The sequence below is a fragment of the Acomys russatus genome, chromosome 12 (assembly GCF_903995435.1).
Source record: "Acomys russatus chromosome 12, mAcoRus1.1, whole genome shotgun sequence".
NCBI lineage: Eukaryota > Metazoa > Chordata > Mammalia > Rodentia > Muridae > Acomys > Acomys russatus.
Window position 1 is genome coordinate 16,741,306 of NC_067148.1, and position 22,389 is coordinate 16,763,694.

Sequence of the window (22,389 nt, forward strand, 5' to 3'; positions counted from 1 at the left end):
CAGAAAAGGAGTCTGAGAAAGAATAAGACTCAATTCCAGCCAGCAGAGTTGTTGTAATAAGTTACCAAGTGCTTGTCTTGGGCCTTGGGTGTCTGTGCCTGGTGGTGTCAGAGGCAACTGGAACCATCCCCGCCCCTCTCAGGCAACTCTCAGGCTTTGGGCATCTAGAAGTAATCCCAGGTCTGAGAAAGTAATCAGTGGCAAGTGACTGGTGACTGATTACAATGCCTTGGGGACCCGTTACTCTATGAAAAACTTTTGTTTGTTTGTTTTGTTTTTCCATTCCAAAGCAACTTAAGAACCCTCTCTACTCACCCTAGCCCGTGATGATGGTGTGTTAGGCACAATCTAGAAAACATGCAAGAAGTAGGCTATGTCCTGTAGCCTATTACCAAGAGACATACCTGAAGCCATTTGTGCTGCGTTCACACTCATTTCTGTTTATCTAATTCCATTCTTTTGTTTTGTTTTTTTTTTCTTTCAGAACCCATCTCAGCTTTTGCAGGTGAGGATTTTAAAGGTAAAAAAAAAATGTTTGTTTTGCATGGCTTTTCCTCTTTTCCATGTGATGTGAATTTGCTGGGGGGGGGGGGGTGTGCAGAGTAGCTCCCAATTTAACAAAACTTGCAGAAGAAAACAGATGCTTCACTTTCTTACCACGAGATGGCGCCAGCAACATCCATAGATAAGCTGGGATTGAGAGCCTCAATGTCTCTCATTTAATTAAAGTTTAGAAACCTATAATAGAGACAAATAGGTTACAGATAAACCTTTGAGCCTTCCATTGTCCAACTGGGAGCAATGAGGCTGAAAATGCAGGAGCGGTGAGAAAGGAGAGGTTGTGGGAAAATCAACACCACACACACACACACACACACACACACACACACACACACACACTCCTCTATGGGGGTGGGTTGTAGTAAAAGGGAAACGAGGTGGCGATGACTTGTTTTAGGCTGAAGATGGTGTTTTTCCAGGGTGTACCAAGGCAGTGGTCTCAATTAAGCCTCAGTGAGGTGGGGAGGCAGGCATTCTCGGGAGGATGTTGGGGGAAGAGCTGAGGAGGGCCGTGGAGGGTCCTGGTTTCAGAAGCTGGCAGAGGAGACAAGGCGAGACAGTCCCCTGCTAGAGTCAGGGCACTTGAATTTCAAGGCTGGGAGCAGACGGAGACGTCTCCCTAAGAAAGCAAATAAAGAACAAAGCAAAGAGGAGAGAAATTGGGATGCTCGCCTCATCCAAGAACAGAGGAAAGGGCTTCCAGCCTGGAGCAAAGGTTATGTGTGTGCTTTTCAAGTGCAGTGGGTTTACATTCACCCTCTGCAGACAGTCTGGCTGCTGGTGCTGCCGAAAGTTTTCACACAGGTTTCTAATACCGAACACTCAATGCCTTCTGTATACGTTTAGTGCTCCCCCGCAGCATGGTCACGGACCCCCTCTTGATGCTCAGCCTCCACACCACGTTTGGTGGCAGCCCTGTGAGGGTTGTTAGGCCTTGTGTGTGCTGCCGAGGCTTAACCCTCTGGGTGACAGCGTCTCAGAAATAAGCTCCACCACTTTATAGCCCACGTCTCCTCTTGTTGCTCTCTCTCTCTCATTCATCTGTCGAGTTTCTGACTAGAAAGAGATGAGTTCTTGGCTTGATACCTGGGCAGCTTCCCTGAATCCAAGTCACCTGGCCCATTTTGCCATCCGACCCCCAGCTCTAAGACAGTCGCACAGTCCCCACAGGGGAAGCGGTAAAGCAGAGGACCAGTGTATGGTTTCTTTCCTAGCCACTCTCCCGTTTCCCCACCACATTTGAGAGTATTGTGTGTCCATGCGCACATCTTGTTGGTCCCTCGGGATGTGGCTGCAAAGGCAAAGTTACTGCAAGGGAAGCTGAGGTCCAAGCTGAACAGCTTGTATTGCAGCTGGGGTCTACCCTTCAGAATATAGCATGGTGTTTATGCTGGGGAAGAGAAGCCTGCTCCTGCCGCTCTGGGGCTTTTTGAGCCTCAAAGCTCCCAGAAAGGCCAGTTCAAGGCTGGCCGGGGTAACTACTATAAAAACTGTGCAAGTACCGTGTCTGGTCGTGATTGACAAGTACGGTGGCTGAGGGCTACACTTCTCTAAGCGAATAAACAAACCAAGCACATGTGCTTTCCTTGAAGTCATGTGCAGCACGAGGCTACACACCCCAGGCCTGTTCGCCTGTACAAATATATATAAATAAAGTCTCATCTGAGTGGCAAATGTGCACTTAGGCTAAATAAACACTGGGCTCGGTGGCTTGAAGGTAAGACTTCCAAGTTATGTTCTTGATGCTTCGGGGCTGTGCAGAAAGGGCTCAAGTTGCAAGCACTGACTCACAGATAGGTGCTGAAGATGGCAAGGAGGCAGCCAAGTCTTAGGGGGGCAGAGGCTTGGTTCAGGAGCGTAGAGTCAGGAGCAGAGCGGGGCCTAGAAGGTTCAACCACACTGACAACGTTCTGTGATGCTCCTGGAAGCTATCCAGCTGAACCTGGGACCAGGCACGAGGACCTTCTCTCATGCCTCAATCTTTACTCAAACAAATGGTCTCCATTTGGGAGATAAGCCTTTTGTTCTCATCCAAGGCAGGACAGTAAGAGCCTCTTGCTCAAGCATAAAATCAGTATTTTTACTCAAAACAGAAAGTCAGAGTAGAGTCAGATTTAGGCAGGCAAGGTATGGAGAGCCGATGTGGGAGCATCGCGTACAGCTGCCATCTGCATTGCTTCTGTAGTTCTAGAATTAGGATTGTTTTTCTTTTCCATTACAAACTAACCATAAACTAACCATGCAGAAGAAGTCCCACTCCTTAGGGGAGGTCGGTGTGTGTTTGGTGGATCTTTAGGGAAATGCAGAAGTGGCCTTTGGGCTGCTCTGATGGCTGCCCTTGATCTTTCTTAGTTTGAACTGTCTTTCATTTTCTGCCCTTCACTGCTCTCTGGCCATGCACCTTGTTAATTTTTATTCTAATTGCATTGCACTTTCTGCTTTGCTGCATGCATGCGTGTAGATTGTGGATGTGGATGTAAGTTAGCGTTGAAGAGAACCCGTGCAGAGAAGGAGGAAGCAGAGAGGGTGAAAATAGTGTCGTCAAGCTATTCTTCAGCTCTTTTTTTTCTTTTTCTTTTTTCTTTTTTTTTCTTTCTTTTTTTTTTTTTTTTTTTTTTTTTTTTTTTTTGTCATTGATATGAATCATAGTTTAAACAATGTGATTTGGGCGTGCTTGCTCTCCCGCTTGCTTTCATAAGCAGTGGCTTATAAATATGGTGTCGTCATGTATGTTTGTTCTTAAGGTTTGAGCTTTAACAAATGAAAAACTGTGTATAAAGGGAAGGGGGGGGGGAGACCGAAAGGTGGTGTAATTAAGGTGATGGATTGTTTCCTCTTACTTGATGCTTTTTTTTTTCCTGTCTCAGTAAAAGAAAAGGGAACAAGCAAGAAGCCAGTAAAAATATATAATGCTCATAACCAGAGTCTTGTGGCTGCTGACCAGGTGGATATTTTTAGTAGCCTGTGGTAGAGACAAGAGTTGTTCCCGATCCCGTAAGAGGTTGTGTATTTTGAATGCAGCAGGAACAGACTACCTGCTAGAGGTCATAGAGAGCCAGGTGGGGTTGCATTGTGAAGGTGGTCTTGGGGTACAGTACCCTGAAGCTCCTTCTTGCTAAGGGCCCCCAAAAGGAGCATATGTGTGTGTTGATAGTCCCATGCTTGGGAATGTGTCCTCAACCATTTCTAAGGGTGGTGTACTCCCTTTTGGGGGGTTCCACTGAATGCCTTCCTGCTGCCCCCTACAAGTTCCACCCAGGTACAACCAGGAGAAATGGGGCATCGAAGGCCATGCCGTGGGTAGAGCTGGGGACCATTGTAAGGGAGGCCCACGCAGGTGGAAGCCTTGGGTCCGGTTGGCACCTGCCTCCATGCCTTAGGTTTGGGGTTCGTTTGTTTGGGTCTTACAGGCCAGTCTGCCTTTTTCTACGCACATCTGCTTTTCCATTTCCTCTTTCATTCCTCGCCCTTATGACCCGCCTTTCACCCAGAAGCTTTGCTTGCCGGTAGGACACCCCATCCCTGGGCATGGGACTGGGCTGCCCCATCAGAGTCCTTTGACTCTACAGAGCTGTCTCCTTGGAGCTCTTCTGAGGAAGCAGAAAGGGTTTAAAAAAAAAAAAAAAAAAAAAAACGAGTTTCTTGCACATAAGTCTCAGAGGAAGTCAGAGAACTGCACTGGAGCCTGCCAGGGCTCCAGAGAGGCAGCTGTGGTGTGAGAATCCTTCCCGTTGCCCCACCTCCATCTCCAGCTGCCAAGTCCGAGGCTAAGTGTTGCCTAGCAGAGGACGGGGAGATAAGTGGGGAACAACCCTGTGGTGCCGCCGCTTAACTGCCACCTCTGCCCACCAAGCACACCAAGGCACTGCCCATGAAGTTTGCTTTGCACACTCAGCCTCTTTGCATCACAGAAGCCAGGCCACCTCCCCCTTTTCCCATCCTCCCACCCCGCAAGTGCATCTAAGCAGCTGCCAGAATGATTTGTCAAAGGGCAGCAGAAAGTATTTCTCCCCAACGTCTCCCTCTGACAACGCAGAGTGGCAGACCTCAGTTTTAAAATGTAGCCTGAGTTCCAGAAGCAGAGGAGAAGGGCCTGCTTCGGACAGATAAAGGGCTGAATTTAGACACGGTTCAGATAGACATGGGGAAGGGGACAGGGTGGGGAGTCCCCACAGTTTCTGCAGGTTGGCTCACTACAAACTTCTAATAAATCTACCTGGACCTCTATGTACTTGCTTGTTCCACAGACGGAAAGAATTGTTCTCAGGCATGCTTTGAACTGTAGCGTCCCCTTAAACAGCACAGGAAGCCTGGCCCCATTCTTCCACTAGCTTCCATAAACTTTGCTAGTGGATCCAAGCCTTTTCTTTTGTTTGCATAATTCCACAGATGAAACAAATCCTTCGCCTGAACTATCTCAGCTGGCATAGAAAAGGCCCCACACCAGCAGCATAAAACAGCTTTTAGGTGCAAAGAGAGACCCACCCTCAGTGCCTTTCAGAACATGCTGGGGAGCTCCTCCAAGTCCCAGTGACATTTCATGAACGTTAGCTGTGATAGACACTTGCTTTCTTCATGGTGAGACTCCGGGCCATGCCAATTCTCTGACAGGTTCAGACAGAGTAGGAGACAGAAAGGGAGAGAAGACTGCTTCCTGTTCCTGCCTTAATTGGTTAGAGCAAAATCTGCAAAGTTGTGCTATGAAAGACCAGAGAACAAATATTCCAGGCTTTGGAGGACATACAGCCTTTCTGGCAAGCTCTCTGCCCTGCCACTGAAGCACAGAGGCCACCCCAAGTAGTACCTAAACAAAATGAAGATGGCAGTGTTCAAATAAAACTTTATTTATAAAAAATGGACAATGGGCTGCAGTAAGCGGAGGGTTCTGTATACCTGGTTTCCACCCTGACTCGGTTATTTAGCAGCAGTAAGAAATTCTTCAGAGAGCTATCCCTTGGGTTTCCATTTGTGTTGCATTGCCCTCTTCCTTAGTTTTCCAACTGCTCGTCCCCTTAGTCCTCACATTTCCCATTTAAGACACATGGAAAATGAGAACCTTTCATATAAAGCCCGTGAGCCAAGGGTGACACACTGAAAGTGCCTGCTGTTATTACCGGTCTAACAGCCACATTTCCTAATTATTCAGTAAGCCAGTGACACTATCTATAAACAGGAATGGGAGGCTCACTACGTAGCAGGTAATTTCTTTTCATTTTTCCCGTGTGTGACTTCTCAGAGTTTGTTTCTCAAAATCCAAATTCTTAGCATTCACATGTCTCGTCTCTCCAGGGAGCTCAGAACTTTTGCAGATGGGAGCCTGCTCAACCTTGCAAATACACTGGAAGTTATTGACTATTTAGGTATCTGTTTCTCATTATCTCAAACAATGAGAAAACTTTGTGGAGAATTGGGGGTAGAAATTAGTTTTTTTTGTTGTTGTTGTTTTGTTTTTTTTTTTAATGGTTGGGGAATTGAAAACAGTTTTTTTCCAACTGAAAAGAAAAAAAAAAAGATATGTGAGTGAGTGGAAAGAGAGCAGCCAAGGGGAAGTTGGGACAGACGTTGCCAGCTCTGAGCAAGGTTGATGTCACGTCAACAAATTTTGCTCCCAGGTTGGCGTTGCTAGCCCAGGATTCTTTATTTGTGCAGCTATAGCCCAGCCATCCACCCCATAGGAAAGACAGGGTGGCTCCAGCTGAAACCCAGCTGCTTCTGTTCCCAGGCACCTTCTACCTTCCCACGGGGGCATTGTGAGTGGGAAGCGTTTCTAGAACCTTCTGAGAGCTGTTCTGTGAAGTCTAGTGGGAAATCAGCATTTCCCAGGGAGTCTCAACATTGGTACAAAATGCATTCCTCTACCGCTCTACTTTCTGTCTGTCTGTTTGTCCATCCGTCCATCTGTCCACTCACCCATCCATTCGGTACTTATTGGGTTTCTGCCGTTGCTGGGAAGGCATTCTGAGTACAGATTTAACGCTGGTTGGCTTATTAACTTCCTTTTCTGTAACTTGCGAGCCACAGCCTAGTGAGCACATAGCGGCATCCAGGCTGTGGCAGAGCCAGACTCCAAGCCAGCACAGTCCACCGCCTTTTGGGATCAAGTCTCTAGCTGTAGAATGTTCTGAGAAACTGTTGGTGACCACAAGCTGTCCATTCCTGAGTCGCTCCTTGGGGCATGAGGAAGATGTTGTTACTCATCGGAGCTCTTTTCCAACTCCTTTAACATTGAAAGCATAGGCTTGTGTAGTATGTTCCCTCATTTTTCCAAGCACGTTACCTCAGTTTATCAGGCATCCTCCATGCCGATGATTTCAGGCGAGAGGGCTTTGGTGGGAAAGGGGGAGACAGTCTTTAACATACGGTGGGGTCTGTCTTCCACAGGACAGGCTAGCTCTAAGGTGATAGGTGATGGCTCACGTATCTGCTTCTGAACACGAATCCCCATGTCATGGTTTAACCTCTTACAGAAGGAAGGAAGATCTTCCCACTGGGCCCCAAGTTATTTCTACCATCAGATACACTTTCAGGGTAGCATTAATGCTTCCTTCCTCCCCAGCTCCAGCACTTTGAGCAGTACACTTGTACTGGGGCCAGGTGCTGGCAGAGGGAGCAGGAGCGGCCGTAACTGTGCTCCTGTCTTTGTGGTCAGGCACTTCAGCAAAGGCTTAATTGCTGAATTCCCAACCTGCCTTTTCTCTGATGGATGAGCTGCAATCTCATTAGATGTTGGTCCTTATAATGCAACAAACCAGGATCAGAGGCACAGACAAAGAACACTGTACAGGGAAGGAAAGGCGGCTCTGATGAACTCGGGGTCCACCTGTACACTCAGTCGTTTGCCAGCAAAATCTTCATGAGCTCACACGAACATCCAGGAGCAGGGTGGTTGCCAAGCAGCAGACACTCTTGTTGACCTGAATCATGAATTGACATCAGCTGACTGTGACTTGCAAGCTGGCCACTTCAAGGAACCATTTTCTATACTTTGCTTTCTTTTTCTCTTGGTTCCTATGTGAAATTTCCATTTGTACTACCAATTAAAAGAGAGAGAGAGAGAAAAGGGAGAGAAATATTTTTAGAGACATAATAATGAAGGGATTAAAAGACGTAGATCATAATTGGGTGTGGTGCCTTATACCTGTAGTCCCACCACTTGGGATGCTGAAGCATGGGAATTGTTTAAGGCTAGCCTAGGCTAGATGTTGAATTACAGGTTAACCTCTGCTACAAAGTGAAAAGCTTGTCTCAGCATAACAAGTGGACAAAAGAAGATTAAAATAGTTTAGGGGAAAGAAAAAGAGTATGCAGTCAAGTGGCAAAGGAAGAGGCAGCAGAAACAGACCTTAGTGATCCTAGGATAATGGGGTCTTTTTCACTCCAAAGGTATAAAAGTGGTTATTAAATTGTGTGCTAAGCAACCCATCTTTGCCAGGGCCCTTCCAACATTGTAGGACTTCTGGTAACCTACAAGGTACCAATGAAACTGCACCCTGATGGAAGGGGATCCCCAAACTGAAGGAAGCAGAAAAGCAGAACTAGCAAGGTGGGCGGGATTTATCAGATTTTTTCCAAGAAAGATCCTCTCATTTTCCTCCTCACGTCTGAGGAGACCTGTGAAGGTCTGGCATGCCTCTCAGCTAGCCCCCAGGTGGAAGGAGGCGTTCTAGGGTTCAGGCTGTGGGAAGTGGAGAGCACTGAGCACTGGGAGTGTGGCTTTGTTTCAGTGGTTGCTTCACAAGGCATTTACGGGGTACCCTCTCAGCACACACTCGTCGGGGGTCGGGGGCTAAGATGAGTCTGGCTTCCTCTACTTCAGGAGGTGAGGAGAGGTGGGCCCACAGAATAGATGCAGTGGCTAGGCAGCATGCCTCTCCCCCAGCACACCCTATGAGTAAAGGAAGCATGTTTCGGTCACCAGCATGTGATGCAAGCAGCTCGGGATGCATTTCTCATAGGTTAAGCAGACATCATCTTTTCAGAAGGAAAGATCATGTCTGCCTTTGGCAAGCTCAAAAGCGCCTTAGTCCCTTTCTGGGCCAGATTCTCATCTGATGTAAATCTTTAGGAGAATCAAGTTGTAGCACTGTTTTGCACTGAGTGGGAGTCAAGCCAGTCTTTCCCCCTGAGTTACCCTGAGCTTAACTCTACTACAGTGTCTCCATGGCAACCAGAGGCTGGCCAGTAAACTTGGTTGTCTTCTAAATCTCCCCACCCCCAGCTTCCCTTCCCTGCTCTCTTTTCCATGGTTAAGAACAAGCCTCTTTTCCTTTGCCCTCACTCACTTGGTGCCCCTCACTCTCACATTCCTTGACTGCTTTGTGCTCATGGTTTTTTTCTTGTAACTCCCCATCCAATCTGCTTTTTAAAATCCTCCATCCAATTTAAAAAAAAAAAAAAAAATGAAGACGGGTTAGTCATTGCTTGACAGTAGTAATTGACCTGTTTAGACAAGTCCAAGCTGATTTCAATGGGCACAGAAGCCTTGGCAAACCAAAGTGGAATTTACCTTCAAGTCTAGCCAGCCTAATTAATACATTGTTTGAGGATTCTAGCCAGCCACACCAAATATGGCATTTCCACCCACTTGAAGAATTCACCTATCTGAATATCAGCCATTATGGCAGCATCATTTGTGTGTGTGTGTGTGTGTGTGTGTGTGTGTGAGAGAGAGAGAGAGAGAGAGAGAGAGAGAGAGAAGAGGGAGAGACAGAGAGACAGAGAGACAGAGACAGAGAGGAGAGAGAGAATGAATTATAATATGTTTAAGTAATTCTGGTTAAATAGCAAAAATGCTTTGTGAGGGTAGGACTTGCTTGAAGGTTATTTACTACCAGGGTAAATAGCAACTGTTGATTGAACCTCTCTGAGCCTGTTTCCTCATCTGTAGAATGAGGTGAAGGACCTGATGCATAAGGGGACCAGTGGTGTGCAGCATTATAAACTGCTGGTATATATGAAGGCCAGGCACCACCTGAGTCCCTGGTCCCCCGCTGTGTGCCCCAAGCATGTGTTTCTTTCTCTCTCTCTCTCTCTCTCTCTCTCTCTCTCTCTCTCTCTCTCTCTCTCTCTCTCTCTCTCTCTCTCTCTCCCTCCCTCCCTCCCTCCCTCCCTCTCTCTCTCTCTTCTTCTTTTCTTTCTTTTTTAAATTAATTTTTTTATGAGTCTGCATGCTCTCAGCCTAGCAACACTCTCTGTGTCTCTCCCCCAGGGGGCACTCTCCCGCCAGGGACCGAGCCCACAGTGGACACGGTGCCCGTGCAGCCCATCCCAGCCTACTGGTATTACGTTATGGCGGCCGGGGGTGCAGTGCTGGTGCTGGTCTCCGTCGCGCTGGCCCTGGTGCTCCACTACCACCGCTTCCGCTATGCGGCCAAGAAGACAGACCACTCCATCACCTACAAAACCTCCCACTACACCAACGGGGCCCCTCTGGCGGTGGAGCCGACCCTAACCATTAAACTAGAGCAAGAGCAGCAGCGGGGCTCGCACAGCTGAGGGCCGAAGCAGGAACAGCGGCCCCCCCCCCAAAAAAAAAAACAAGAAAGACTGAAAACACGTTGCCTCGATTTTGCACTTTTTTTCTCCTTGCCTAGTCTCTTCGTGAACCCTCAGACATCTCTCTCCAGGGTCTCCAACCCTGAGCGCTCTTATCTACCCGACCCATTCTCTGTGGTCCTTGGTTCCTGTTTCTTTCTGCTCTGATATTGTTTGTTTCATCATCATTTTTTTTCCTTTTTATTTTTTTCTTTCCTTTTAAATCTTGTATTACTTTTCTTCCTTCCCTTTTTTTTTTTTTTTTTTTTTTTTGTTCCCCCATGATTCTAAACCAACAAAACCCAACTCTAATGCTGCATCTGGAATCCCAGAAGAGACCCACCCTCCCCCAAGCATTTTACAACCCAAGACTCAGTTGGTTTCCTTTCAGAGACAGGCCCTCCTGGTTTCTCTCCTTGCCTTATCCCATCCCTTCTCTCCTGGGCAGGCTGCCAGGTGTCTTGAGGGGAGCCTGGTTCTGTGTGTATGTACACAGTACACTCCCATGTGAAGAGGTGTGTGCGTGCGTGTGTGTGTGTGTGTGTGTGTGTGTGTGTGTGTGTATTGGGTTTGTGAGGGAGAGACTGACTCACTGTGTGTTGGGGGGGAGTGTGTGGGTGTGTGTAGAGAGGGGCCCCTTCACTCTTGTGTTACTTCTTCTGGGGCACATTTTACAAGAAAATAATATACTGTACACACTTTGTTTACTTGGAGAAGAGATCGGGGCTTTTTTTTTTGTTGTTGCCTTATCTAGCTCTGGCTGGGTTTCTGTTGGTTGTCATTGTCATCTCCAGGTACCTAGAGAAGTAGAGGCCACTTGGACTACAGTGTGGCTGCTCTCATCCTCGTCCCCAGCCCTAACCCACCTGACCCAAGATGATGGTTCCTCCACTGCACTCAGACATGGCCCCTTTTGTTATGTCTCCCGGTGTCTTTGAAGTCACGAGATAACAGCCATTGGGTGCGTGGAGTCGTCTCTACTTCCAGCCCTGAAGCAAATGTGTTTCATGTTGCCTTATTAAAAAAAAAAAAAAATGAAGAAGAAAAAGTTCATAATGAATGTTTAGCTCTGATGGTCCAGTTGTGGAATAAGTCATAAAGAATAACACACCTGGGATGATGTAACTACAGCGCTCCGTTTAAATGGAGAGCAGCAAGGGAGGATAGAAGGGAGGACATGGATAGACTCAAATGCTGTCTTTGCAAAGTCTCCTATCCCTTGGGCCTCGGGGCATCGAGCCCACCGTGGGATGGGGTTGAGGAAGAAGGTATTCTTTGGTATCCTTTTGGTCATTGTAATAGCGTTTGTAAAATCTGAGGGAAAGGTGTGATTTGCTTTCCTTTCATGGTGTTTAAAGTGTGCCCGAATCTATAGCTACTGAAGTATGACGCTGTCTGCCTGGCTTATTTAAATATTATGAGAAAATAGAAAAGAATCACGTGTTGAAATGAACCAGTGTGCTGCCCCCTTAAAGCACTCATGGCATCTGATTAGCACGCCCCCCACCCCCCACGGGCTGGCCTGACATCTGCAGATGCCTGTAGCATGGGCAGAGAGAGGGAGCCATGGTAAGGGTACACCCGGTGCTTCCCAAACAATGCCTGGGGGAGGGGTGGTAGTGAGAAGTTTCCCAATGAGACCGTGCAAAGGATGCGTTAAATAGCAGAGCTAATTTCATTGCAAGAAAGTTTGTATTTGAAGATTTCAAGTATACTAGGGCTCAGTCTTGGAGCCATTTGTTTTCTACTTTCTGGCTAAAAAGGCCTCTTGGGACGTGTACAATTCTCTCAAGATGGTTGCCCAGTCAGATGACACCTCCAGACACCTTCTAAGAACAAAATACTAATGATTTTTTTTTTTAATTATTGCTTGGGCAAGAGGCGCTCAGCATTCTTTGGGAGCGGCCAGATTGGTCCCTCCAGCACACTCTTGGCTTTGGCATCTGGTTCCTTTCATCCTCCTGAAGGGACAGGGCTCTCCCACTCTCACTCTGTTTCAAAGGGCTACTCTATCTATCTCCGCTAGAGCAGCCCTGCCAAGAAGAGAAAAGATGAAAGGCTAGAGAGCGGCTGCCTTGAGCTGTCCTACCTCAGCTGAAGGTGGAGAAGGAAGTGGGAGTAGGAGGGGGAGGTGGGCAGTAGCCCTGAGACCTGAGAGAACCGTGCTAGCCACCAAGGGTTTGATTTTTGTTTTTAATGAGGGTTATCCACCTCTAGTTGAGCATTTAGGGCCAGGCATTTCTCACAAATGACTGCCAATCCTACAGGTGCCCAGTGGAGCCATCAGAAAACAACAGCTAGAAAATAAATCTAACATAGTAAAAGTGGGGAGCTGAAGCACCCTCCTCTTTAAAAGAAGATAGAAGCCGCTTTGAGAACTTGCACTATGCTCATTAGATTCCCCCACGCTGCACCATCTTGAATCCCATGATCCTGTGCGTGCAGCTAGGACTCCCTAAGCTAAGCACTCTCTCTCTCTCACTCTCTCTCTCGTCCCCCTCTCACTCTCTTTCTCCCCCTTCCCCCCTCTCCTGCTTCTTCAGCCCCAGCATCTTTCTTGGTAGTATCTAAAAGGGCAGTTCATGTGTAAAATGCCATGTCTTGCGGCTTTAGAAAGCAAAATCCTGCATCCCAAAGCCTCGCTCCAGTCTAAGAAAACTGGACTGGACAGATGAATACGTGCATGCGCCACTGTAGCGTTGCTTCTCAGAAGACAAAAGCGTTGGTACCAACTGTTAAAATGTGGAAGAGTGCATGAATGAGGCGAGGGCCAGCTGGGGCTGGGGAGCTTTTGCCTTACTTAGAGGTCTCACAAGAACCCTTCTTTGAGAGCATGCTAGCAGCTGCTATCTCCTGTTGCCGGCAAAAGCAGAAAAAGAAACAAAACAAAATAAATGTAGCATTGCCGTTGACAAAACAGAATGCCTAAAATAAAGTCACTCTTTCCTTTCGCCAGCTCTTTTTGAAGAAAGCCAGAATAGGAGATCCAGTAATATTTTTGAGGTTGAAAGCCCACCTTTTAAAAAGATCCCCATCTTTAAAATAAATACTAGCAGGCAAGCAAACACCTAAAAGGTCAAAAATTACCAAAGAATAACAAAACAAGAAAACTTAAAGATTTTTACTTCCTGTTCTTATTCCCTCTCCCTATAACTGTGACACCCCTTGCATTGCTCAGTTGCCTGTGTGTCAAAGTAACTTGTGGATGTTGGAAACTATTTGAAAATGTATTGTGTGGAATGTAATAAAATGATGATATTTTTATACAAACATCTGGGTTTTTTCCCCTTGCCTATGAGAACAAAGTTGACATGTAAGCTTTGAAAAACAAAACAAAACTTGATGTCTCCAAAGTTTACACATTGCTTTCTGAACTGTGGGGCATTTTGTGTGGGAGGGAGGGCTATGAGCCGGCGCTCTCTCCTTGGGGCTGAACTCCAGCGTTCCTTTCTTTTTATTTTCATCACGGCCTGTTAGGAGTTTTAGCCAATTTGTGCAGCTGAGCCAACTTTTATGATTGGTGTGGGATTTTGTGAAAGTTGCTAAGAGCTAAATTGCTCAATGTGATTCCACAAAATTTCTCTTGATGGCAAGTCCCTGGAGACTGGAATCTCCTTTCAAATTGCCCCAGGGGGAGTGGGTGCAGCTCTCAAGTATGTACTCAGCTCCCAGAGACAGAGCCCTTCCTCTGGAAAAAGATAACGACCTCTTGTCCCCATACCTACCAAATCATTACTTTCTGAGGGACATTGATCTCCAACTTATGAATGATTTCCCTGGAGCGAAGGGAACAGGAACTTACAGCACATTGAGGGCTCAGAGTTGTTTGGGATTTCAGTTTTGGACAGATAATGAAGATAAAGGGATGAATGTTGTAAACCCAGGGCTATTAGGGTAGACTTCCGTAAAAGGAACAGGCTGTAAAAGCTTTGAGCAGGAGGAGACTTACTCAAAAGTCTGATCCCGTTCGACAAGCTTTTTGCTCGGTCTGGTTTGGTTTGGTCCACCTCTGTGAAGAGTTAGCGATGTAGCTGTAAATATCTGAATCTGAAGGAGATTCTGGGAGATAGATGATAGATAGATAGATAGATAGATAGATAGATAGATAGATAGATGATAGATAGATAGATAGATAGATAGATAGATAGATAGATAGATAGATAGATAGATAGATAGATAGATAGATATGAATGAATGAAAGGTAACTTCCTAGTGGCGTTGAATTTTTCAACAGGAAGCAAGAATTTTCCCTCTTTGTCACAGAGGATTTATGCTGTCACCCCAGGGACCTTTCTAGGAGATTCAGTGATCCTAGAGATCCTAGAGACCTGTCTGGAGGACCTTCCTTCTGCCAGGTTCCTTACTTTTCCTAGGTGCTATCACAGCCTAGACTCAGGAGCCAGCACTTTTCAGATATAAAACTTGTCCTAACATTGTAGAGGGGAGCCTGGCTTCTTAGATCTCACAGGAGGCTGTTAGTACAGATGGCCCGGGGTAGATGTCATTATCTGCCCTCTGCGGGAGCACAGAGTTGAATGCCCATGATTAGAGCATTGTCTGGTTCTCCTGTGCCAAGCACAATTACCCATTTTGTCTAAGTAACATTTGGCTGGCCTAAAACTGTTTGTTCCCGTTAGGAAGGCAAAATGGAAGCATCTCAAAGTGTTTATTTCAAGCAAAGACCCAGACTCAGTCCACATTTGCCTGCGATGACCTAGGAGGAGCACATGTGCCAGGCTGAATTCAGATTAGTCAGAGCCTATGCTTTGTCAGCATTACTGAACAGTTTTGGAGTCACTTTTGGGGAGTATTCCACCTTGACTTCTGGTGCCAAGACTTCTTTTAGGGGTACTCTTTCTCCCAGAGAGGATAGCGACCGTCAAGCAGGAGTCAGTTTCACATGTTGCTCACAGCACTTTAACCAGTAAACATTCCTGCAGGCATTTCAGACTTAGCCCAGTTGTAAATATTACAGAATTATGTTTCCATGCATCATAGATGGCAGATGTCAAGGCCCAGAGCACCCCATGATTGCTCCTACCTGAGCCCTCACTATGACTTAAACGTGTGTTCTTGCTCCAACACTGCCCTCCTAACCCAGACCACCAAAGCTCAGCCAAGCCAGTGTGGCACAGAGTTTGTGGTCCTCTTCACGGGCTGTGTGTGGTTGTTTTGCACAAACATTGTGGCCTTTTGTAAACTGTGATGAAAAGAGGTTCATTTTGAAGTTTTGATTTGTCTGCATGGTGGCCACACATCTGAAGCAAAGCGCAGATCGGTAGGTGTGGGCTTGGCTTTTGTTGTTGTTTTTCCTCTCTTTAATTGTGCAGAGCACTGGGGCTCTCGCAGCTGTAATTTGCCTTTCATCCACTTCAATGATGGCCCAACAAAAACACAAAACAAATCCAGCCAGAAAAAAAAAAAAGAGGGGAGACGGGAACACCAGCTAATTATCTTAGAATTGGAAGGGGGCTGTGGGTGGGGGGGGGGGGCAGGGCGGAGATTGCCCTATATAAAGAAGTTAGAAACTAGAAGTGGATTTAATTAAGATTCACCTTGGTTAGGTGTGTGGGAGTTTGTGCTGAGGTCAACCGCAACCAGAAATCTACTCCCTTAAGAGTCATCAGAGCACAAGCCAGAGCCCAAGTATGTTTGCGCTGATCCCCTGGAGCCATTCTATATGGCAGCAATCCTAACTGGGATGATACAGGACTTAGAAACAGCCCACAGAGCAGAGTCTTAGCAAGATGTGGGGGAGATAAGTAATGGGGGAGCTTCAGAGGACCAGCAGAAGCCATTTCTGCCCCAAATCCTACCAACGGGAGACCCACAAACACCTCTCTTCTGGGTAACGTCATTGCTCTGGGGTTGTCCGTCTTGACCTTAAAGAGCCACAAGATATAATTATAAATAGTTAATGATAATCTAATGTAAATCCTCATGGGCATCGAACCGAGAAATGGGAAGAGTCCTCAGGCTGGGAACAGAAAGCCTCGGGGCAGGCCTGGGTGCTGGACACCAAACAAGGTTTTGGGGCATGGGAAGGCTTCTCAGATGTTAGCTTCTCTCTCTCTCTCTCTCTCTCTCTCTCTCTCTCTCTCTCTCTCTCTCTCTCTCTCTCTCTCTCTCTCTCTCTCTCTGTGTGTGTGTGTGTGTGTGTGTGTGTGTCTTTCTCTCTGTCTCTTAGTTCACATGTATGGCTACCTTTCAAAAAGAACAATAATACAGAAAAGGTAATGATTCTTTTTACTGTTGACCAACCCTAGTCTCCTCCCCAAAAGTGACTACAAAGATGATTTGAAGCCATCTCTTTGTACATTTATTTATTTGTTTGTTTGTTTCATTTTATTTTATTGATTCTTGAGACAAGGTTTCTCTGTGTAGCCTCTCTGACTATCCTGGACTCATTTTGTAGACCAGGCTGGCCTCAAACTCACAGCAATCCACCTGCCTCTGCCTCCCAAGTACTGGGATTAAAGGCGTGTGCCACCATACCTGGCTTCTTTGTACCTTTATAAGCATGCAAATTCATGTCAAATCCTGTGCTTTAGTTTAGCTGGGACTCATTTTGTTTTACACCATAGTAGCATAGTGCTTCTGCTCTTGGTTGGACAGCCTGTTACTTCTCCGGTGACATCTTGAAGAAGACTCTTCAGTACACATGGTCACATTCATCCCACCCGTTCCAGTCACATTATGTTGATATGGCATAATTTATTAATTGCCCCCCATGGGTAGTTGTTCATATTCAAATTGCATCTAGTTTTCTTTTGTTGTTTGTTTTGGTTTTTTACTGTTTTTATCAATACTGCAATGGGCATTGTTGAAGTTGCCTCTTTGGGGATTCCTGTTTGCATTTTAATGAACATTGCAAATAAATACCAAAGGTTTATCTATGAAGGAACCAGTTTCCACTTGGGGGAATCACAGAAACTAGAGGACAACCTGGATGTGGCTCCCCTCCCATGTTCGCACACACTGCCTAACCTCTGTGACTCTCCATAGTAGACACAGCCTTTCCTACAGAAGATTTGGGGAAGTTTTAGGGAATTTGAAACTCAGGGAGTACATCCCTAGGACTTAAAAATACTTTTTTTTAACTGGCAAGTTGTGGAGAATACAGTCCTTTCTGAAAGTGGCAGCTGTGGCCCAAGCAAATTTTGTCCCTGGGTTCAGCAAAGAATCCTGTTCATGACTAATGAATTCTGCTTGGTTTCTCCAAAGAGCGACTGTGTTGTGTGCCTTATTGTTATTTATTTATGGTTTCTACTAAAAAATTCATGTAAAAATATCCTTTAAGGTCATTGCACAGCATTGTACTGCAGACCAAATGACTCCAGCAACCTCAGGTAGACCCACATGCCGAGTGGACGTCTCAAGTCCTAGAGGCCCCCCCAAGGGGTGTTGCCCTGAGAGGAACAGACCTTGTGGACTGAGAGGAGGCACTGATCTTTCTTCCAAGGAGGCTCAGGGCTTTGGCAATAAAAGAAAGACATTGGCAGCAGGGTTGTTCTCTGGTAGGATATGTAGGTAAATCTGTTTACCCCGCAAAGCTCAAGCAAGGAATAACATCAGGAGGAGATACTAAAGGTAATGAGCCCAAAACACTATTTCCAACAAGAGCACTGCCTTGAGTTCCATTATAAGTGAGACAAGACAGTCATAATAATATCACATCATCTCTGAGCCTAGGGAAGAGTGGCTGGGCCATGTACGTGCCTTGTGGGCTTTCTCTTAGATGCCCTTCCTCTTGGGCATGAGACTTGAGTAAATGACTCAGGAAATAAAGAAGCCCCAGTGTGAGACTTGGTGAGCTCCAGATGTCAAGCCCTGGATACATGGTCCTCTCCTGTCTTCTCTGTGCAGTGGTACACACGTGATCCCTTTTAATACTCCCCAAAGCAAAGACTGCAATCCAGGTGAGGGTGCACATCTTCAGCTCACTAGAGAGCTGCCAGCTCCAGTGATGATAGGAGTGGGCAAAGGTCCCCGAGCTGGTTGTTTCTGGCCAAAGTCCTGTTTGCTGATGGCCTGCTCGTTATTGAAACACATTTTAGCACCAAGGACCCTTTTGGTCCTTGTTACTTCCTCACACTGTCAAGCCTAGTAGAAAGGATGTAATGATGTGAAGAGACTATTGTGTCCCTTTCAGTTGATTCTCAAGAAAATCTCAACCTATGGAATTGAGAACAAGAAGACGGTCATTGGGACCTAGACCAAGGCCATGAAGAGCTCCAAAAGTAACACCTTGATCCAAGCCCAATGTAGACCAAAGTGTGACCCTCCCAACAATGTTCATAAGAAGTGTTGGGCCCATCATCACTTGTTGGGACTGAAATTCCAGATAAGGCTCCAGTGCCTATCTAGCTCTCCCAAGGAGGACCTAGTCTCCACCTCTACCTTTAGGCCAGGTGCAGTTCGTCTTCATTTTCCCCTTCCCCTATCTTGGTGGTCCCCTTTCTTCTCTGGCATCTTTATACTTTCTACCATCCTTCTTTGTATACCTTCTCACAGAAGAACCATGGGTCAAATGCTTACTTGGAATTTCCTCCAAAGAGAAATGTTCTTGTACAAAGACAAATCTAGAGCCAACAGATTCTTTCTGCCTGCTGAGATGGTAGTTCCCAGGCCCCAGCATACAGCTGGAGAAATTCATCTCATGAGAGGATTGAGAGTAGTATCTTCCGGCCTCTGTAAAATTATATTGCTAAGCACCTCATTCTTGATTATAAGAATGCATAGCCAGAGCCCATCTCATAAGAACAATGAATTTTCTTGGTGACATGCATGGGAGCAGAGGTAGTGGCATTTGCTTACCTTTTAGAAAATACTCATTTCCACAACAGAAGTTGATAGAATTTTGGTTCTTCAAACATCTCATCCTTCTTGACCAAGGTTGCACCAAACCACTCTACCTGATGTTTCTTGTAAAGTTCACTTTATGGTTTGGGTAATAAAATGCCCCCCAAAGCTCAGGTGTCAAAGGGAGAGATGCTGGTGACATGAGGGTACTGACATCATCAGTGGGTTAAAGTAAATACTGAACAGGCTATTAGAATGTGGGATGTGGTTGGAGAAAGTTACTGGGATGTGCCTCTGAGTGGTCTATCTTGTCCTTCACCACTTCCCATGTCTCTCTCTCTCTCTCTCTCTCTCTCTCTCTCTCTCTCTCTCTCTCTCTCTCTCTCTCTCTCTCTGCTTCCCGATGAGATGCTTACCACAAGATGAACAGCTTTAATCTCCTTTTCCCATCTCACCATGTCCTCTGCCTCACTGAGAGCCAGAGTGATGGGACAAAGCAACTGCTGACTAAGACCCCTGGCACCACCATGAGGCAAAGCAAGTGGCTGGCTCCCCCTTCACTTGTGTCTCACAGGCATTTGGTCACTGTGATGACAGACTGACTGACACAGTATCTCTTGATTACTGGGACTCTGGGACATAAGAAATGTCAAAAAAATCCCACTAGGACAAGAAAAATCTCTGGCAAATAAATCTAGAAGAATTCTTTTCCTTTCCATCTCTAGGAATACAGGGAGAGAGGTACAGGGCTTTCCCCCCTGAGGTTCTCCGTGCCTTCCCCTCCACCGTTCCTTAACAGGAATGAGCCAACAGAAACGCACAAAGAGCCAATTGCTTGTTGACAAACCTACTTTGGGGGGATGGAGAATATCTGTGTTTTCAAAGACTTAGTTGGTTTAAAAAAAAAAAAAAGAATTCAAAATTGTCTCCCCCTGTCTTGTAAGCCTGTCTATGTTATAGTTAAACATTTCACTGGCTGCATTTTTCTTATTTTCATGCCATTGTTGAGGCTCAGTGGAGAATTTCGGGGCCCAGCTGCTCATCTGTGCCCAGGCTTGCGTGTATTATTAGGTCACTTCTAGGTCACTTCATAGCCTCGTCATTTGCAGTTAGTATATCCAAGTCTTTTTAGGGTTTCTTCCTAGTTTTAACTAAAAACAATAGAAAATAATGACTGCCTACAAGACAAGGCTTCTCCCAGTCATCTCATACCAACCCCCTTTGTCTTTTCCTAATGGAAATCACATGGAAAAATTCCAAATTGTTTGTTTGTTTTCCCCCTGAGACCTTTCCTACCTTTGGCCTTACCATGAAAGATTAAAAATCCACACTAAAGGATCTTCAGGTAGGCTTCTAAAGTCAGGCCAAAGCCAACCAGAGATCAACAGCTCTTAAGTAACCCGAGTTTTTAACGCAGATTTGGCAAAGTCTGTTCAACATGTGAACTTCTGGCTCCTCACTTCTGGCTCTGGGGATGAGCAAACTGAATTAGGGAAGTTAACTGTAGTGGGGAGGGAGAACCCTCTGCCAATATGAAATGCTAAACCAAATTAAACATTTCGAAGTGCCAAGAAATATCTCCTTGGCCCTCCATTATTTCTGGTTTATTGAGATCTCAGTGTTGTGTTTCCTGCTTGGGGGGTAAAAAAAAAAAACCTAGAATAAGATACAATAAAACAGAACGGCTGAGAGAATTTTCTGAAGTCGACTTCCACCTGAAGGACCCATTGATTTAGCTGGCTGGGGGGGGGGGGGGGCTTCAGGAACTTGGAATTAAATCCAAAGGGCGGGGCTAAGCAACCAAAAGCACATCCCGAGTAAATCAGAGGCTGTGCACAAGGTGTTGAGAGTCTGTAGCTTGCTTTCAGCCTCACCCTGATTTTAGCATTGGCTTCCTGTGTTCTGCCTTCTTCCCCTGCCCAACTCACCTCTAAAAGAGAAGTGATGACACCTGGTGCCTGCAGGAGCTAACATGCCAAGAGGGCACCTGTAAGAGGCCTTTACATTCTCTCAAAGCTAGCTGAATGTTAGTGGTTTCAGCAGGCTTGAGACTGGCTTCCCTTAAGACGTTATTAGCCTAAACCCAGTTAAGATGGAGACTTAGGACGAGGGGCACACGGTATCCACTTCATCAGCTCCCCCTCCCCACCCCCCCATCCCTCCCCCGCCCCGGGTCTCCAGTAAACAGCAGTAGTTCCTAAGTCAAACAAACAAGTGTTGAAAATGTGGAACTCCGTGACTCCCAGTGCCCTGCACCTTCCATGTGCTCAATGACATCAGAAAGGATGGGGGCTGGGCTAAGGAATGGTCAGTGAGTAGTGTGGGATGACAGAGCTCCTGTGTTTAGAAGTCTCCTTGTGCATGTCCACCCTTATCAGAAAGGCAAATGATGGGGGGGGGCGGGGCAGGGAGGGGGCTGGAAAGATAGCTCAGCTGTTAGGAATGTGTGCTGCTCTTGTAGATGACCAGCTCACAGCCACCTGTAACTCCAACACCAGGCATTTCAACACCCTCTTCTGGCTTCCTTGGGCACTCACATATATGTGCCGCGTGCACTTACACAAACATACATATACTAAAACAAAATAAAATTAATCTTTTTTTTCCTAAGAAAAAAGAAATGCTAATATTGGGGTTTCAGCGCAAAGGAGCACAGAGTGGACTCAGGGAGGTGAGGATGGGCAGAGGCGTGACACCTGGGACTGAATGGAGGGCTGGGCATCTGCTCCTGGCCCGGAGCTCCCGTATGCCCAGTGCTGCCTCTGTTTAGGTACAGAGCAATGCTCATGCCAAGCATTCCTCTGAGTGTCTTTGTCCCATGCTCTGGGTGGCAAGCCTGGTTTTCTTAAGCCCCTGCTCAGGGTTGTCATGAAAAGCTCTTGTTGAAGAAAATCAGGGCGTATCAGTGTTCCGAAATGATCCTGTGCAAGTGGCCCACGGATGGACTGTCTTACATGATCTAAAGGCAGCCAGTGGTTTGAAGCACACTGCCCATTCCCCCCAGCAATCTTGTGAAGTTCCTTTTACTATGCAGAAAGTACACACAGAGCACCGTCAAGGCCGACAGGTTTGCAGTAGACCACAGCATAACAAGTGGCAGAGGCTGAGAGTTTCCTGTTAGAAACTGCAGAAAGGCAAACAAATGAAGGAGTGTTAACCCCTGAGAATCCTGATGGAGAGAGGGAGGGGAAGAGAGAGAGAGGGCAGCGATGGGGAGGGGGAGGGAGGAAGGGAGGGAAAAGGGGGGGGGGATTCCTAAGAGCTAAGTCTAGGTTGGTGGGGGTTTCCCAGCTGCAGGCAGGAGTGTGGAGGGGTGTCCCCTCTGACTAGCATGGGTGGTCTGACAGTACCAGGCAGTATTCCAGGGACTCTTAGGAGAAAAACACTTTTCATTAGAGGAGGCTGTTTGTGACTAGGCGCGGCTGCTACAGAGGGCTGACCAGGGCACTGCTGTACTTGACTCTTCCACAGTGAGGCAGTTCCTGGAGCAGT

At 46.5% G+C, this 22,389-nt stretch overlaps 1 protein-coding gene across 6 annotated transcripts in view; it reads left to right on the forward strand.

Moving 5' to 3' along the window:
• Nrp2 (neuropilin 2) overlaps window positions 1-22,389 on the forward strand; it is a 114,970-nt gene that overhangs the window by 85,935 nt on the left and 6,646 nt on the right. For 2 of the 6 annotated variants that reach the window (XM_051153920.1, XM_051153922.1), the window contains exon 15: window positions 485-520. In XM_051153920.1, the coding sequence (XP_051009877.1) occupies window positions 485-520 (36 nt within the window). Of the gene's footprint in view, window positions 1-484; window positions 521-9,769; window positions 10,266-22,389 lie in introns of those variants that run through there. The other 4 variants (XM_051153921.1, XM_051153923.1, XM_051153924.1 and 1 more) reach the window with 3 other exon arrangements.